Source organism: Phacochoerus africanus, chromosome 9 (genome assembly GCF_016906955.1).
Source record: "Phacochoerus africanus isolate WHEZ1 chromosome 9, ROS_Pafr_v1, whole genome shotgun sequence".
Taxonomy (NCBI): Eukaryota; Metazoa; Chordata; class Mammalia; order Artiodactyla; family Suidae; genus Phacochoerus; species Phacochoerus africanus.
The window spans coordinates 56,853,974-56,871,916 of NC_062552.1; the positions used below are offsets into that span (position 1 = coordinate 56,853,974).

At 53.1% G+C, this 17,943-nt stretch overlaps 1 protein-coding gene across 2 annotated transcripts in view; it reads left to right on the top strand.

The window, feature by feature from the left end:
- Window positions 1-17,943, top strand: part of SEMA4B (semaphorin 4B) — a 40,049-nt gene that overhangs the window by 10,290 nt on the left and 11,816 nt on the right. Inside the window, exon 2 of one of the 2 annotated variants that reach the window (XM_047795078.1) lies at window positions 2,351-2,626. In XM_047795078.1, the coding sequence (XP_047651034.1) occupies window positions 2,494-2,626 (133 nt within the window). In that variant the 5' untranslated portion in view covers window positions 2,351-2,493. Of the gene's footprint in view, window positions 1-2,220; window positions 2,627-17,943 lie in introns of those variants that run through there. The other variant, XM_047795077.1, reaches the window with a different exon arrangement.

Genomic DNA, 17,943 nt, shown 5'->3' on the forward strand with positions numbered 1-17,943 from the left:
TACACCATAGCTCAGGGCAATGCCAGATCCTGTAACCCAATGAGTAGGGCCAGGGATCGAACCCACGTCTTCATGGATATTAGATGGGTTCGTTACCGCTGAGCCACAGTGGGAACTCCCCTACTGGAGGGTTTTTGAGCAGAGGCATGCCATGACCTGACTTTGGTTTCGAAAAACTCACTCTTGCTGCTGAGTTGAGAACTGGTTGTAGGGGAGCAGGGTGGAAGCAAGGAGACCAGTTAGGAGACCCTTGCAGTATGCCGGTGAAAGAGGGTGGTTAACTGTGACCCCAGAAGGTCTGATGATGGATTTGCTAGTGGATTGGATGTGAGAAGCAAGAGAAAAGAAAGGAATCATCGTTTTTAACTTGAGCAGTTTAAAGATGGACTTGCCATTAAGTGAGATGGAGAAGTCTTACCCAGATGGAGCATTTTGAGGGGAGAGATGGGGGAGATCAGGAGTTTAGTTTGACACCATGTTGAATTTAAGATAACTGTCAGACAAGACAGCCTGGTAGGAATGTTGAGGCCATTTGGAGTTTAGGACAGAGATCCTAGCAGACAAAAGCATGGACATCATTGGCTAAAGATGGATTGACACTGTAAAGTGTCCCAGGCCTCAGCAATGCTGGAACTACAGGTAGTTGGTGGAATTCCCATGTGGAATTCTGGGAGCCCCTTTAAAAGGAGTGTTGCTAGCCTGGACTATACCTACACAAGTTAGGATGCTGGAGGTTCAGAAATCATGGAGCATGAGAGCTTGGCTTCAGGTGAGGAGACCTGGGACCATGAGAGCACTATTCCCAACCCAACAGCCACCTTTTGGGAGGCCCTGGGCATAAGGTGAGAGCAAAGGCGCTGGCTCCAAGAAGGCTAATTTTGGCTGGAAGTGATGAGGAACTTTCTAGCCATTGCAGCTAATTCCTGAAGAAACTGTCCCCACCGCCATGGAAATGATTGGCAGAGGTTTTCAAAGTCCTTTTGACTTGAACTACTGGAAGAATAACATTTTACTCTGATCCTGTGCACACTTAGGAAAAGTTGAAACAGCCTTTTTCCAACTTACTTATCCTTTCTATGATCATTGCCCTTTTGATATCTTCCATTCTGTTTTTCTTCCTTTTTTTAAAAACTGTGATAGGGATCCACTACATTGGCTTCAGGATCTTCTAAAGGGTACAGTCTGTGGTTTGAAACCCCTGGTCTCAGCAGAACTGATACCCACTCCTGGGGATTTAAGCCACAGGAGGGATTTCCCTTTGTGGCTCAGCTGTAAGGAACTGACTAGTATCCATGAGGACTTGGGTTCGATCCCTGGCCCCCCTCAGTGGGTTAAGGATCCAGCGTTGCTATGAGCTGTGGCGAAGGCCGCAGACTTGGATCGGATCCCTGCATTGCTGTGGCTGTGGTGTAGGCCAGTAGCTGCAGTAGCTGCAGCTCCAGTTGGACCCCTAGCCTGGGAACTTCCATATGCTGCAGGTGTGGCCCTAAAGAGACAAATAAATAAATAAACAAACCACAGGAGGATTGGTGGGTACCTCTGGGATTCCAGCCTTAGGGAGTGCTTTCCCCTGCCAGGCCACGTGCAGGCTGTGGAGACGGTCTCACTTCCTTGGCAGTACATTAAATCCTATTAGCCCACTTAGGCTAATCTTGCCCAGATCCCCCCACTTCACCTAGACAGAATTCCAAGCTGGGTACCTAGACTAAGTGCTGAGCTTGTAGTGAACGCCCAGCCAGGACCGAAGGTGGGCAGAAATGAGGTGCAGAAGCAACTGCTACTGCTCCGGAATTAGCAAGAGCTCGGCGGGGTGCACTTGGTTAAGGACTAGTGATCATTCGTCGGGGAGCCCAGAGGGGGTGGCGGGAGCAGGGGTAAAAGGAGAAGACACAGGCGCACAGAGGAGAGCCCCGCAGGTTTTCCCAAACGAACGCGCTCACTGAGGGTCCCAGAGGAGCCGGAAGGGGCCGCGGCGGCGGTGGGAGGGTCCGAGAGGTGGGGGCGGGGAACTAGGGGGCTGCTTCCCTCCGCGACCCTGCGCTCCCTCGGCTCAGGAGGCTATTGATCCCGGAGCTCGGCCCCCTCTGGGCACGCACCGAGCTAGGTGCACCCAGCGGGTACCCCTTAAGCCTCAGCGCCCAGGAAGGAGGAAGGGGGAAGGGGCGGGTCGGGCAAGGAGCGGAGCGGGGAGAGGCCGGACGGACCGCCCGACTTCCTCCTTGGGTCCCTCCCTCCGGCGCTCTCGGCCAAGCTCCGGCAGAGTGGGGCTGGTGTCGGACTGCAGTGTCGGGGGGCGGAGGGGCTAGCGTCCGCGGCAGCCCACGTGACCCCGTTTCCCACCCCATTCCAGCCCCCGGGTCCGAAGGCGGGGGCCCGCCGATCCACCCCGGGCGGATTAGGGGCGGGGCCGCCTCCCGCAAGTCGCGTAGAGCCACCTGAGCCGGAGCCCGGAGGACGCCGTCGCTCCCTGCTGTCCGAGTCCCGCGCGCCGCGATGGGTCGGGGGAGCCGGCCGGCCGCCCAGCTGGGTGCGCTGCTGCGCGCGTTGCTGCTGGTCGTGTTGCTGCTGCTTCTGCTACCGCCGCCTCCGACTCGGGCGCTCGCCCCTCGAATCAGCCTGCCTCTGGGTAAGTGCTGGGGCGACCCGAGGGGGGCGCGGGCTGGGGTCGGGGGGGCAGGGAGGCAGCCGAAGAGGGACCTCTCACGGAGGTTGCGGTGACAAAGGACGGAGGGAGGGAAGGGGTCTGTCGGAGGCTTGGGGTCCATTACAACCCCTCCTCCTTTACGAACGCTGCTGGGAGGGAAGGAGGGAGAGAGAACCGAGGGGAGCTGTGGGGCCGCGGTCCCCTTTCTTCTTTTCTTTTGATGGGCGGGGAGGGGGTCTCTCGCCCACTCTGCCGCTCCAGCTCGCCCCTGGGTAGGGCGTCCTTTCGGCAGTGGCGCCCCCCTTCGGTGCTGGCTGGTCCGCCGGCCCGTCTGCTAGTCTTTGATGCTGACCAGAGCTAGCCGTGGTGCCGCCCCCGCAACCCCAGGGCGGCGCGGGGTGGAGGGGGCCTTGCTCGTCGTCCCATAAACACTGGTATGGTATTATGGGGTTATGGTATTTCAGCAAGTCGCAGCAAGACTCAGGAACCACAGTGGGGCGGGTGCCCTATTCTCACTCTGCCCCTTTACTCTGATGGGTCTTCGCAGCGCCCCCCCAGACATGGTGGGGAACATTCCCCCCACCCGCCGCCCCCCGCCCCGCCACAGCCTGGGAGAGACCATTTTAAGGATGCGAGCAGCTCTGGGCTTAGAGACTTCCCTGGGAGTCACGGGGGGTACCATCCTCATGGGCCAGGTCCCTGCTGCTCTGTGCTCACATCTGCTTCTGAGGCCCCCTCCCTTCCAGCCCTTTGCTCGCCCTTCTCCTTACCCCCTTTTCATCTGGTTGCTTTTCCAAATCAGAGGAACCAATCCCATTTCGACTACTGAGCAAGTTAAGTCACCTCTCCTTGTGTCCCAGTTTGCCGATCTGTAAAATGGGCATCGTCATAGATACGTTTAAGGTTATCTTGGAATTTCATGAAACTAGGATTGTTACTAGGCAGTGTATAATTGCTCGATAGATATTATTTCTCCTGAAGCCCTTTAACTTGTTGGTTGTCACACTGAATGAGTACTCTAATGTGTACGTTAGAGGTTATAGACTAAAACTATACCAGACTTCCTTCTCTTTACAGCATTCTCACCTCTAAAAGCATTCCATTTGCAAAAGGGAAGAGTCGCAGAATAAGTACTTAAATTAAGTCAGGGCCACTAGGGAAACCCTACCTGAAACATTGCGTGATAGTACTGAGAAGATGGCCTGGGTTCAGATCCTGTCTCAGCTACTGGGTAACCATGTGACCTTGAGCAAGCTACTTTACTTCTCTGGGCCTTGATTTCCTCATCTGTAAAAATAGGGATAATAATAGCACCTACCTCAAAGTTGTGAGGATTAAATCAGTTTACGTTTGACAAGTCCTTGGGACAGGGCTTCGTGCAAAGAAACTGCTCAGTAAGTGCTAGCTCTCATTATTGCTACATGTTAAGCACAGGCTTTGTTCTGGCACATCCTGTACGGAGCTGGGGTGATGCTGCCTATCATGGGAACAGTGCTGGTGCTCTAGTTTGATCACAGCCCCTTGGGTGCTCCAGCTGGGTAAGTGAGGATAACAGGTGTTTCCAGACCCAGGCCTGCTGCCTTGCTCCTCTTTCTGTTGTGGCCACCACTCCCTTTGCCCTTAGACCCTCTCAGCTTTGCGAGCAGGTGAAGTGAGGGGTGGGGTACAGAGGCTCTGATGGATTCTGCTTCTGGCCCTGGGAAAGCTGGGCTGGCTTGTGGGGCCATGTGAAATGTAGCAAGTATTGTGTCCAACTCTAGAGCTGGTTGGAGACCACTTGGAGGGTGACTAAAAGGCAGAGGGGAGGGTTGCGAGAAGGAACCGAGACGACCTGCTTCCTGAGAGCAGCTAGAACACTTGGCTGCTACTACCCACACTGCCCCAAAGACCTGGCCCACTTCCACACATTCAGCACTGTGGCCAGGCCCTAGTCCAGGCGTCTGTCACCAGCATCCCCAGCACAGATCAGTTAGTGCTATGCTCTGGATGTCCGTGTACCCCCCACCCCAGATTTGTGTAGTTAAACCCTAACCCCCAAAAGGCCAGGACATCAAGGCTCCCTGTTAGGACTGTGCAGATGGCCCACATTTTATGCACTGATGCAAAGGTGCCCAGGTGAGGGGCTGAGAGAACCTGAAATGCAGTTCGGATTCTGCTTTCCAAGCTGTGGCTCCTATGGGGAAAGACCTTCCACTTTGTTCTTAAGGCTGGGTCTGCCCAGAGGGCACCTCTATTTCTAGTTCCTTCAGAGCCCTAGTATCACTTAGCAGCACCCCAGCACCTGGACTCTTGTGCACGTGTCCATGTGTTGCTGAGCTGAGCTGCGCTGCATCCAGAGTGCTCACTTCACTGGCCCTTGAACTTCTTCTGGGCCCTTGATCCCTGCTGTGTCCCCCTCTCACCCTCCCAGCCCCCAGTCCCCTGTACATGCAGGACCTCCCACCTGCCTGGGAGCCCCAGAGAGGATTGCCCTGGTGACTGAGTGGGTGCACCCTCCAAGTATGGCCTTAGGTGGTTTCCTGACTCCTCCCTGTGGGCTCATTAGATGTTCCTGGCAGTGCTCCCATACTGGGCAGGCCCATGGTGACCATGGGGCCGCTGGGCTTAAAGCCCCAGGGTCCCTTCCTCACAGAGCAGGGAGAGAGGCATGGAACAGAGACACCCCCCCTTCCCCCCCCCCCCGCTGCCACCACCTACCCTTCTATACTGAATTCTCATGCAAGCTCCCTATCGGCCAGATGCCTAGGGAGAATAGGCTATCTGTGGTTTAAAAGAAGACCCCTAGAAGTAGAGCATCCAGTTTGCGCCTGGGGTCCTTCCTAGGGAACCCTAATTAGTGTTGACCAGGAGCAGATTCCCAGGGCCATCAGGAGGGGGTGCCCCATTATGCTGTCACACAGTGGCCCGGTGGGCAGGGGAGGAGGGCTTGGGGCTCCAGGGTTAGCTAGGCAAGCCGAGGCCTTACGAGGAGGTTTCTTGTCTCTGTGAAAGGAACACTTCAAAGAAGTGAGTGGAAATTTGGTTGTGTTGCATTGGAGTCTGTGCAATCCGGAGTCCCAGCAGCAGGGGAGATGCAGAGTGGAAACAGTGGCCCCAGGTGTGCACCTGCACAGCTCAGTGCCTTCTAGCCTGGCCATATGGGAAGAAACAAAACCAACTTGCTCCTGTGCTGGTGAAAGGAGTAGCAGGTCCCCTTATTTGGGCAATTTAAAGGAATTGCTAATTTCTGCCTACCCCAGAAGTACCTGATGGGGGAAGCTCTGGACACACTGTTTCCAGACCAGATGGGATATAAATCTACAGGCCTGCAAATTGCAGTCAACAAAACCCCATTGAGCAGAGAGAACAGGGCACTGACCTGAATCAGCTGCTTGTCCTCTGACCCTGGAGCAGGCACCCAGGGTCATGGCTGCCCTGAGAAGGCCCATGCAAGCTGCTTTCAAAGTCTTTTCCTGGCTGTTTACTGGCCTCCCTCCGTGATGTGGCCTCTGCTTGACATGAGCACTTGTCTTTAGCTCTGTCCCATGGACTTGCATCTTCATGGCCCTTCAGCTCAGCGCTGTAGCTATGGGTGCTGACAGCAGGCTAACCGCACACCCTGGGGCAAGCACCCCCTCCTCCAAGCCTGTTTTCATGTTAGCAAGATGGGAATAACAGCAGGACCCAGCGCTTTAGGGTTCTGAGAGGATTATGTGAACTAATATATGTGAAGTGTTTGGCACAGTGCCTGGCACGTGCTACATCTCCAGTAAAAGGTAGCGACTTCTCTTCTCTGTAGTGGAAATTCCCTTGCTTGGTGAGGTTATTTGCATCAATTTGGTAAGCACTGTCTGAGCGCTGACTGTATGCAGGCCCTCTGCTAGGTGCCAAGACCTTCAGGCCAGGGAATGAAGTGGTGCAGACTCCACCCCCAACCTTGGGGTTGAAGGCCAAGCAAGTCCCCCGCTGCCCTGCCAGCAGGGCTGATTGTAGGCCATCCCCAGGGGTCTTGCTTACGTGAGTCCACTTTTCAAGTGCTCCTGATTCAGCTCTTTCAAAGTCCTGCTCTGTCCCAAGAACCTCTTCTGCCTGAGGCTGGACCACACCTCTCCCTCCTCCCTGCCCCTCGTGGTTCCACTCTGCCCTCTGCATGACCCACATTTAGCTGGGTGTTGAAATGCCTGTGTGCCGGGCCAGCAAGGCTCTTAGCTTGCACAGCTTCTGGGGCACATCTACCTACACCTGCACCTTCATCACCCAGACAAGGGAGATGGAGAGGATGGCACAGGGTCTGAAGAAGAGCCTTGGCTCAGGTCATATCCATCACTCCTTCCTGTGTCTCCTTCTTGGTGCCCTTGGCCCCACCCCCCATCTCTGGATGCTCAGGATCGGAGGAGATGCCTCTGATGTGGTCCTCCCTGGGGGCAAGAGGGAAGAAGAGCAGGGAAGCTTGAGCCCATGGTCTGGGCCTGCCCGCCCAGGTAGATGTCGTAGGACCCCACCCCATCTCCTGCCAGTGCCTGCTTCTAGCCCTGGGTGGTCTTTCTGTTCAGTCTTAGCCACTGCTGTATGACTGTCTCCACTGCAGGGCAGGAAGCAGCACTTTGCCAGCACAGCTGGCATCTTCATGTTCTGCTGTTCAGCACATAGAAGAAGGTAGAAGGTGAAGTCATAGGTCTGGGGCCACTGTAGGCACTGGGTTTTTAGTAGTCTTGTTTCTACTTACACGGTAAATGGAATTATCCTCATTTTACAGATACATTACCTGAGGTTCAGAGATGCAAAGTATTGTATCCATGTCATACAGTTCTGCCTCACAGGTCTGTGACCTGAGCTGTTCTCCATGGGACCTCCCTGGTCTGGCTGTAATCATGGGTCCATCTGAGAAGCCCATCCTGGGAATTCCTGTCGTCGCTTAGCAGTTAACAAGCCCGACTAGTATCTTTGAGGACCCGGTTCAATCCCTGGCCTCATTCAGTGGGTTCAGGATCTGTTGTTGCTGTGATCTGTGGTGTAGGTTGCAGACACGTCTCAGATCCGCATTGCTGTGGCTGTGGTGTAGGCCGGCAGCTACAGCTCTGATTAGACCCCTAGCCTGGGAACCTCCATGTGCCGCGGCTGCGGCCCTAAAAAACAAAAACAAAAACAAACAAAAAAGAAGCCTTCCTGACAGTTTAGGGGAGCTCAGAGAGGTGGGGGCCTGCGGTGAGGGGGTTTCAGTGGGGATAATAGACAGTAGACAGAAACCTTTCATTTTATCTTTAACTTGGAAGAGGAGCCAAGGGAACCAACTCGCTGCCTCTTTTTTGCTCCCCCCGCCCCTTCCCTATCCTCTGAGAGAGGTGTGACAGGAAGAGGGAAGAAAACCACCCAGGACAGAGCGCCCACTGAGTGTTGGCGCTGCTCTTGGGTATGGGTAGTATTGTTCCATCAGATGAGGGGAGCTGAGGCTCAGAGAAGCTAACTCATAGTCAGGGGTCACACACCTCGAAGGTTTGGGGCCAAGCCTTGGACCACGAGCTCTCTGCCTCAAGAATCCCATTCTTTCCATTAGAACATCTGCCTCCTGCTTCACCTGTGAAATGTACAAAAGTGGTGAAATGACCCAGCTCAGCCCCTGAATAATTGATTGGTTATGTGTTTCCATCTGGTGAAGAAGTCCACTGAGGTCACTCCTTAGAGGGGACGGGGGATCCAGCTGAGGCCCCTGATAGCACAGCCGTGGGTGGAAATAGGGCCGCCCTGGCAGGCTTGGCTGGGAATGTGATGCCCCACAGACAGGGGGCAGAGGTCCCAGATAGGTGCTTGCAAACAGGGGGCAGCAGGCCAGGGCCAGCATGGAGATATATTTTGTTCAGCATGTGTTTTAGAGAAATTTTAGTCACCAAAATTTAAAACTCAGGAAATTTTCTATAAAAATCCAGGTTTCCACCTCTTGTGAAGACTTGATGAGGCTTGGTCCTCATTCCTCTGAGTGAGTAGCAAGGGTCTGGGGCGAAGCAGCAGCTACCCCCTTCAGAGGGGCTCCCACCTGTAGGTGGCTGCACCCCCACCAGCCCTTGTCCCCCTTCTCTGCACGAGCGGGCTTCTGAGGTCGCCAGGGGGCAGGTGTTTATTCAGAGCAAGGATCGGGAGGAAAGAGGCAAGAGGAGGAGTGGGAGCATGTGGATAGGGCCGATTCTGATCGTCGGTGGCCCCTAACCTGGGAGCTTGACCCTTTCACATGCTGCATGGATTTGGTCTTCCCAGCAGCCCTGCTAGGGCTGCCTGCAGAGATGGCAGGTATCTTGTCTGACTGGTCAGGACTCACGTGCAGACCTTGTGACTTTCCGATCCCTGTAGCCTTTCCTGTCTCTGCAGCACTTTCAGATGTCACACTTCCATCTGGACCCTGGGATTCCAGGGCTGAGCTCTTGGGAGGGGACACAGCAGGGACAGTACTTCTCAGACACACTCTCGAGAGCGTGAGGCTTCAGGACCTCCAGACTGGCCCCCTTTGAGGGACTGGGATCCCTCTCTGGACTTGAGCACATTGAATTGGAACTTGGGACTCTGTCATTCGTTCCATCAACAGACATCTGTTGAACAACCCCTTGGAACACACCTGGCCAGTTGATACAAATGTGGGGCACAAATAAGACAGTTTTGTTTTGTTTTGTTTTTTTTTTGCTTTTTGGGGTCACACCCAAGGCACATGGAGGTTCCCAGGCTAGGGGTCAAATCGGAGCTGCAGCTGTCGGCCTACACCACAGCCACAGCAACACAGGATCTGAGCCGCATCTGCAGTCTATACCACGGCAATGCTGGATCCTCAACTCACTGAGTGAGGCCAGGGATCCAACCCAAATCCTCTTGGATGTGAGTTGGGTTCTTTACTGCTGAGTCATGACGGGAACTCCAAAATAAGACAGTCTTTCTTGATCCTCATCTTCCCTCTCCACTTGGTAGGGGAAGCAGGCACATCATCAGACAGCGTGGCTAGTGCACTGCGTGACGTGTGAGCAGGAAATGATGCACAGAGAATGGGCCCTCTCCCAGCTTCGGATTCAGAAAAGCCTCCTAGAGGAGGTGCAGCCCAGCCGAGTCTCAAAGGATGAGTAGGAGTTAGTCAGGAGGAACCCTTCTGGGCAGGGGGACTGCCTGGGCAAGGCCTGGGGAGGAGAAGTAGGACCTTGATTTGCAGTTCATTCCATATGGGAGGGGGTGTGGCAAGGGCTGGCGAGTTAGTGGCTTAGACAGTGAGACACAACTGAGGGTTTTCTACAGGACAGTGGCAGTTCCCAGAGAGTCCTCTGGCTGCAGCGTAGCAGCTGGGCTAGGGGCAAGGACCAGTGCTGCAGTGGCCCAGCTACGAGAGGACTGTGGCCTGGTTCGGGACTGTGGTAGCGAGGATGGTAGGGGAGTAGATTTGGACAATGTTTTTTTTTTTTCTTTCTTCTATTTATTTATTTTATTTTATTTTTTTTGCTTTTTTTAGGGCCACACCTGCGGCATATGGAGGTTCCCAGGCTAGGGGTCTAATCAGAGCTATAGCTGCTGCAACACAGGATCCGAGCTGCATCTGCAAACTACACCACAGCTCATGGCAATGCAACCTCATGGTTCCCAGTTGGATTCCTTTTCACTGCGCCACGACGGGAACTCCCTTTCTTTTTTTTAAATGATTTTTGTTTTTTCCATTATACTTGGTTTACTGATTCGGACAGTGTTGAGGAGGGAGACTTGGAAGGATTTGGTCATGGGTTGGGTATCCACGGTGAAGGAGAGGGATATAGGGAGTGTGACCTCCAAGTTTCCAGCCTGGTGAGCGGTGTCACACAGACACCACATCCCAAGCTGAGGAGTGGTCTGGAAAGGGAGGTGGAGGGGCCCATGAGGGTCTCCTGGTGGAAGGGTCTGGTGGGCACTGGATGCAGAGATTAGGGAGTTGCCAAACATTGAAGCGATAGGCATGAATGTGTGGCCCCAGGGCCGACTCCAGGGAACAAGAACATTCCAGAGCAAAGCCTGGAGAGACTGACAGTGGTTAATAACACAGACTCTGGAGCTGGTGGCCCGGCTCAGATCCCAGCTGCATCACTCTTCCCAGCTGGGTAGGCAAGAACAAGTCATTTCACTTGCACCTCGGTTCTCTTGCCTGAAAAAAAGCAGATGCTAATACGAACTTCCCAACAACCTGGCCAAGATTCCCGGCACGAACCCATTTAAAGTGCTGAGTAAGCATGGTAGCTCTTGGACGGATGGAGGCCCGGAGTGCGAGGGAGATGAGAGGTGACCCTTGAGAGCAGTGTGCAGTCCCCCAGAGGACAGGGGACCTCTGCAAGGTTGTGTGCCCATGCCTCCCTCCACCCCCCACATCAGGATTTGGCCGTGAGGGATGCCTGGGCCCCGGCTGCAGGTGAGGGGCCGGTTGAGGCCTGACTCCCAATCAGGCAGTGAGTGGGAGGGAGGTGAGGAATGGAGACTCTTCTCTTTGGGAGTTTGGCTGAGCAGGGGAGGCGGGAGGCACATTTCTAGGATAAATATTGAAGAAAATAATGCGTTCTGAGAAATAGGTTGATGGTGTGGGAACAGTTGAGGGTGTTTATGCCTGATGGCCCCAGTTGCCCCGGAAGAGAGGGGGTAGCTGTGAGAGGAGGAACGTGGACCCTTGGGTAGAGGCCTCAGGAGAGAGGGCCTGACCTTGGTCCTGGGTGGGATGGGTGGGGGGTCCAGCTCCCAAGGTGATTGCACCTCATGACAGGTGATGGATGGGTCCTGGGTTAAGACTCTGCTGGTCAGATGGACACAGGGCGGGGGGTGCCTGTGAGAGGCTGGGGGCCACCTGGCCATGGGAGCAGCCAGGTGGGAAGCAGGCTTTGCTGAGCACACCTGCCCAGGAGCCCAGAATGCTTCTAGCCTGGGTTCCCTTGACTTCCTGCCTCTTTCTTGTTTACCTTGGTCCTGGGGGAGCATTTGTGGTACCCAGCCCCTCTTTCCCCATTGAAAGTGACCCTTCCCTGGCCAGGGACCCTGCCCTGGCACTGGCCTGGTGCTGCAGAGTTTGGCCCGCTGCTTCTGACCCATCAGGCTGCCCTTCCCAGTACTTGTGAAAGGAGGACATGTGTCCAGGTCGGCAGCTGCCTTGTCCTAGTTTGCCGCTGAGTCAGCGCTTCTGCCCTAGAGGTGGCATTCCTGCTGGTATAAGTGGGTCCAAGGGTCCTGTGTGACTCCCTGTGGAAGAGATGTTCCAACAGAGCCCCTCCGGGGCTGTCAGGATCTTGTCCAGGGCCCAGCCCCCCTCTCTTGGGACTCTGTGATTCAAGCGGAGGGGGAGCCAGCTCCCTGCCCGCCCCCTGCTGGGCGCATCTTCTGGGTACTGACTCCACAGGGAAGCTGATGTTTTCTGGCCTGATCCTGCTGGGGCCTGTGGATCTGCTCTGGTGCGTGCCCGCCCGGAGCCACAGTGGAGGGAAAGGTGGGGTGGGGCTCTGAGTCACAGCCTCACTGCCACTCCTGGCTGGCCTGGGTGGGGACCGCCTGGGTGGGGACGGTGCTGAGCCCTGTTCCCGTCTCACCCCAGAGACCCCGAGCTTCCGGCTGAGTCACAGGGTCAGAGAGAAGCTCTAGAGGAGGCTGGGGGCTGAGCTGTTCTCACATCACTTCCTGCTGAGAGCTGGAGCCCTGGAGGGGTGAGGGGGTAGGGGGCTGCAGGTGACTCTGAGCAGCCCCACCCACGTGTCCTCCCCCAGGAGCCTGGGGCCCTGGACAGCCCCAGGCCAGCCCCCAGCCTGCCTTCCTGGAGCCCTGGAGAAGCCACCGGCTCAGACCTGCCCAGGCTGGACGGGAAGTTTCACCCCATCCAGGAAAACCGGCCACAGCTCCAGGCAGCCCGGCTGTCCCCGAAGCAGACCAGCCTGCTTGGTAGAGAGCGTACAGGACATCTGAGCATCACAGGCAACCCAGGAGACTGCACAAGACACTGTCATTGTCACACGGAGAACAGGGTAGAGGCTAAGACCAATCCTGCGGTGTGCCAGCACTTCCAGGGGGCTGAGTGCACAAACACCCCTCTCATGGAGTTCTTGTCATGGCTCAGTGGTTAATGAACCCAACTAGTATCCATGAGGACGTGGATTCAATCCCTGGCCACGCTCAGTGGGTTAAGGATCTGGTGTTGCTGTGAGCTGTGGTGTAGGCTAGCAGCTGCAGCTCCAATTCGACCCCTAGCCTGGGAACCTCCATATGCTGTGGGTTCAGCCCTAAAAAGACAAAAGACAAAACAAAAAAACAACAAAAAAAACACCCCTCCCAGTCACTTCTTCATAGATGGTACCTCCAAGTGAACACACAAGTGTGGACAAGCCCTGCAGTAAGTTGTACATGTACACACACACACACACACACACACACACACACACGGGCAAGCTTAGGCAGGGCTCGCACAGACGTCTAAGCAGTGACTCTGGAGGTGACCCCAAGCGGGAACCCCACTCAGAACGCCGGCGAGCAGGGGCAGGGACACAGCTCACTCTCATAAGATGTGCCCATGACCCTGGCCCGTGTCTGAGCTGATGCTCTCTGCTTGGCCACCCTTCCCTCTTGCAACCGGGTGCAGGCCTAGGTTAGAATGGCCCAGGATGAGTGTGTTAGCCGTGAGGCTCAGGGAGGCCCAGCTCTTCCAAGTGGCCCTGCTCCTCTGGCAGCGCTTGTTTGGCTGGATTTTCCTGCAGGGCTTTTGATTTTGTTTTTGATCCACTCAAGTGTTGATCGTGTGCCAGACACCATGCCAACCCTGGGTTAACGTGTGCAAAGTTGTTTTGAGTAAAGCTCTCGGTAAATGTGGGTTATTATGTATATAATTATTTACACGTATAATCTTATTTCTTCTCATAACAACCCTACGAGGTGAGGTGCTATTATCCTCATTTTATAGATAAGGAAAGTGAGGCTCCAAAATGTTAAGTGGCTTGTCCTGGTGGTAGGTAACTAGTGACAGAGGCAGGATCTGAACCCAGGTCAGTCTCTGACTCGCATCTGCACTCTCAGTCGTTCTCTCGCCAAGACTTCCACTTGGGGGGCCAGACCTTCAAGCCACTGTGGCTTTGAGCCTGAGACACTTAGGCCCAGGGACCAAGGGGGAGCCTCCCCAGTGGGAATGCATCCATTTAATCGACTGTACTCCCAGCCTGACTGGGCAAGGGGGCAGCTCTTGAGCCAGCCGCTGGCTTGTGTTTGGGGGCAGGGCTGGGCAGCTGGCGCCCTGACTGTCCCTCCAGCCTGGCTGTGTTCAATTCACATGAGTCCTGGTAGGTTCCCACTCTCTTCCAGGCCTGAGTGAGGCTGAGCTGCCACCTGGACTAATGCTTGTCTCTGACCTTTGGCACTTCCGTATCGGGCCCGATTCCAAGAGTAGCCTCCTGCTCAGACTTCCAGGACCCGCCTGGGGCAAGATGCCCCTTCTCTGTGGGCAGCAGGCGTTGGCAAGTTCCAGCCGGGCCTTGCTCTCAGGAAACTGTGGAGGGCTGCAGAAGATCAGGAGGGACCATGGTAGCTGTTTGCCCTGGTCTCAACTGACTTCTCATGAGAGAGCCGTGAGTTTTATTTGCATTGTCCCCGTGACACATATGAGAAAACTACAGCTCCATGAGATGACATCTACACAATCCTATGAAGGACCTGCCTACATGGTACTTCCTGAAGTGAGCTCCTCAGACTTTGGAATCACCTGGGAGCCCATAAAACTGCACGTCCTCAGCCTCATCCCCGGTCAGCAGTGTCAGCTGCCTCAGAATCTCCAGGGGCAGGGCCTGGATCCAGTGTTCACATCTTTTGGGTACTTCTGCTGCATCGTGCAGTTTACAGACCATGGGTACAGAGAGGAGACCCCCTGAGCCGGCCTCCCACTGCAGCTGCTTTTTTGCTGTGGGGCTTTGTGTAAGTTGCTTAACCTCTCTGAGCTTCAGTCTCTTTGTTTGTAAGTGGAGGGTGGCAGCCATTCCTACCTCACAGGGCCGTCATGGGCACCCAGGGAGTTACCATCTACAACACACTCAGATCACATCTTCCTGGGGGGCACCTGTGGTGGCCGACGGGAGAGGTCTCTTTTAGGGGCAGTTCCTCCCAGGAGCAGGATGCAAAATGGCCAAGGCTGTTTGTTCCAGAAGGCAGGCCAGCTCATCAGCACAAAGTACAAGCAGCATAATTGGGCCCCAGTGTGGGGGAGATTTTCCGGTTGGGAAAAGTAGGGAGTTAGTCCTGGAAACTTTCCTTGGGCCTCCCAGTGTGTAGAGTGCTGATAGGAAGTGGTGAGGAGCTGGGAAGTGGAAGTGAAAGACCTGGTGTTTAGTGTGATGCCAGACGTAAGAGTCCAGAGACAGGCCCTAATTCTTCTGGACCACAACTGCCCTGGGTGGTTTCAGAAGCAGAGTTCAGCCTCTGGACATTAGGCAGGACTTTGCCCTTAAGTTCCCAGTGCAGTCTCTGTTGTGACTATGATTTCAGAGCTTAAGCCTCCTAACTGCAGACTGCCACATAGATTCCTACACCGGTCACCTGTGATCCCACCCTCCCTCACCAGGCAAACTGTGAGGAACAGCCTCGGGAAAGGAATTCCATCATTCCTGCTTGCTTGTGGTATATTTGCTGGGACGTCCTACCTAAGGGCTGCCTTCATAACAAGTGGCTAGGTAAAAAGCTTAGCTTCCGGAGTTCCTGTCATGGCGTGGCGCAGTGGAAACAAGCCTGACTAGGGATTATGAGGTTGTGAGTTCGATCCCTGGCCTTGCTCAGTCGGTTAAGGATCTGGTGTTGTCATGAGCTGTGGTGTAGGTCCAGACGTGGCTTGGATCCTACGTCGCTGTGGCTGTGGTGTAGCCCGGCAGCTTAAGCTCAGTTTGACTCCTAGCCTGGGAAGGTCCATATGCCAAGTCTGCAGCCCTAAAAAGAAAAAGAAAAAAAAAATGCTTAGCTTCCCCAAAAGGGCTGGTATGTGTTCTTCTTCTTGAATAATGAAGACAAGTTAACTTGATTTTTCTCTTTGGCCACTGGGAGGCTCAGCATGTGAGGACCCTGAGGACCTGCTTTATGTGACCCTGGCCTTTGTTTCTGGTTTCAGTGTTTTCTTCAGATTTTTTTTTTTTCCCTGCACTCCTAATTTTAGTGTTTATGTTTTATTACTTCTTTTCTTGGTGTTTCCTTGCCCTTTGTGGAACCAGGCTGAGGGCGTGTAAAAACAGTCACCATGTAAACACACACGAAGCCCCTCTTCACAACTGTTTTGTTGGCATGTTGCATTTTTTGCTTCCTCTGCTTCGTGAGACTATTTGTTTGAGTGGTTGTAATTCCCTGGTCAGTTAGGAGATGACTGGGGTTGGGCAGAGTGGCTGCTCTTTGCTTGTTTTTCTTTTCTTATCAGCTGCTTAGAATTTTTTAAATAATTTCCCTCCAAATCCATTAGTCACTGAAAGCACCAGTGGCACCCTGGTGGACAGATGCATGTGTTTATCTCTTTTTTTTCTTTTTCCTCTCTTCTAATTTATTTCTTCAGCATTACACAAGTATCACCTATAGAATCAAAAAATGATTAGTGCAAAGGAAAAAAAAATCACCTGTAATCCCACCAGGGCTACCACTTGTTAGCATTTTGTGATTCATCCTTCATTCATCTTTTTTCTGTTTATATTTTTCACACACACACAAAATAGACTCTATTCATACTATTTTATGACCTTCATTTTCATTTTAATGGTAGATAATTATTACCTCTCCGTATTATTACATGTTCTACAACAAGGAAGATACTTCAAATTTATATTAAGGATAGATGCATTTTTTTTTTTTTGCATATAGAAGGACTTATTGTGAAAAGCGGTAACTACTTCCTCCTTCTCAACCCCAGTCCTGAGTAAGAGGGACAACTTCGAATCCTTTAGACTTCTTATCATACAGTGGTTTCCTCCACTTAATAAGTGAAATGCTTATTCCATTATGTATTGGCTTATCTGACTTACTGATTTGCTGGTGAGAAAAATAAAGCCTTCCACGAGTTCCCATTGTGGCTCATTGGAAATGAACCCAACTAGTATCCATGAGGATGCAGGTTTGATCCCTGGCCTCGCTGAATGGGTTAAGGATCTGGCTTTGCTGTGAGCTGTGGTGTAGGTCGCAGATGCCACTTGGATCCCCTGTTACTGTGGCTGTGGTATAGACCAGCAACTGTAGCTCCAATTCGACCCTTAGCATGGGAATTTCCATATGCCATGGTTTCGGCCCTCAAAAAAGCAAACTAGATAAATAAATAAAATACAGCTTTCCATCACCCTTCACACGTTTCCTCTAAATATTCACTGCCACTGTATTTATGATTTAAAATAATGCACCGAAGCCTCGGTTTCTTGTTCCACTAACCACTGACAGTCCCTTGTGGCCCTGTCACTCCCCTTACCCCCAGCGTCACAGTGCCTGTCTGTCATGTTCAAGTTTCTGAGGTTAAGGTTGGTAACATTTACATTCTGTTTAATACCATAAATCCTCTATGACTATGAGGTGGTGCCGAGACCTGAAGACCAGTGCCCCGTGTTTGCGCTCCTCTGCCAATGTAAACCGAGCTCACTGTAGCCACAGGAGCCGGCTGGGCTGCTCTTTGGATTTAATGCTACTCAAAGGAGAGTGTCAAATATACTCTCCTTTCTTATGTTCTCTTAGGTGCTCAGAATCCATCAGTTTATATTTTAGTGCACTTTATATTTTGACCATGCGTTTCTTATATAACTTTGCTTGTTTTTCTAGAGTTTCTAATACAACAACATTTTACCAGCTGCATAGTATTCCAGCAAATGAAGAATTAGGATTTATTTTCACCCAGTCCCCTGTGGTTGGACATTTAGTTTGTTTCAGTTTTTTTTTTTTTTTTTTTTTTTTTGCTTTATAGGGCTGCACCCTCAGCATAACGGAAGTTCCCAGGCTAGGGGTTGAATAGGAGCTGTAGCTGCCAGCCTGCACCACAGCCACAGCAATGCCAGATCCCTGACCCACTGAGCGAGGCCAGGGATTGAACCCGAATCCTCATGGATCCTAGTCAGGTTCATTTCCGCTGAGCCACAACGGGAACTCCCTGTTTCAGTTTTTCATTAATATGAATGGTTCTGTGATGAATGTTCTTCTACATTCACCATTGTGCATTTGTTTCTTAACCTAATGTTTGAGAGTCTGGGAGTGCCGCTCCCCTTTAAATCTAATCCCCGTGTCCCCAACCCCTTGCCACCCACTGCCTTGCTCATCTACCTTCAATCAGATCAGCCCATTCTAGAGGGTTAGTATCAAAGGGTTCTTGTGGGTGG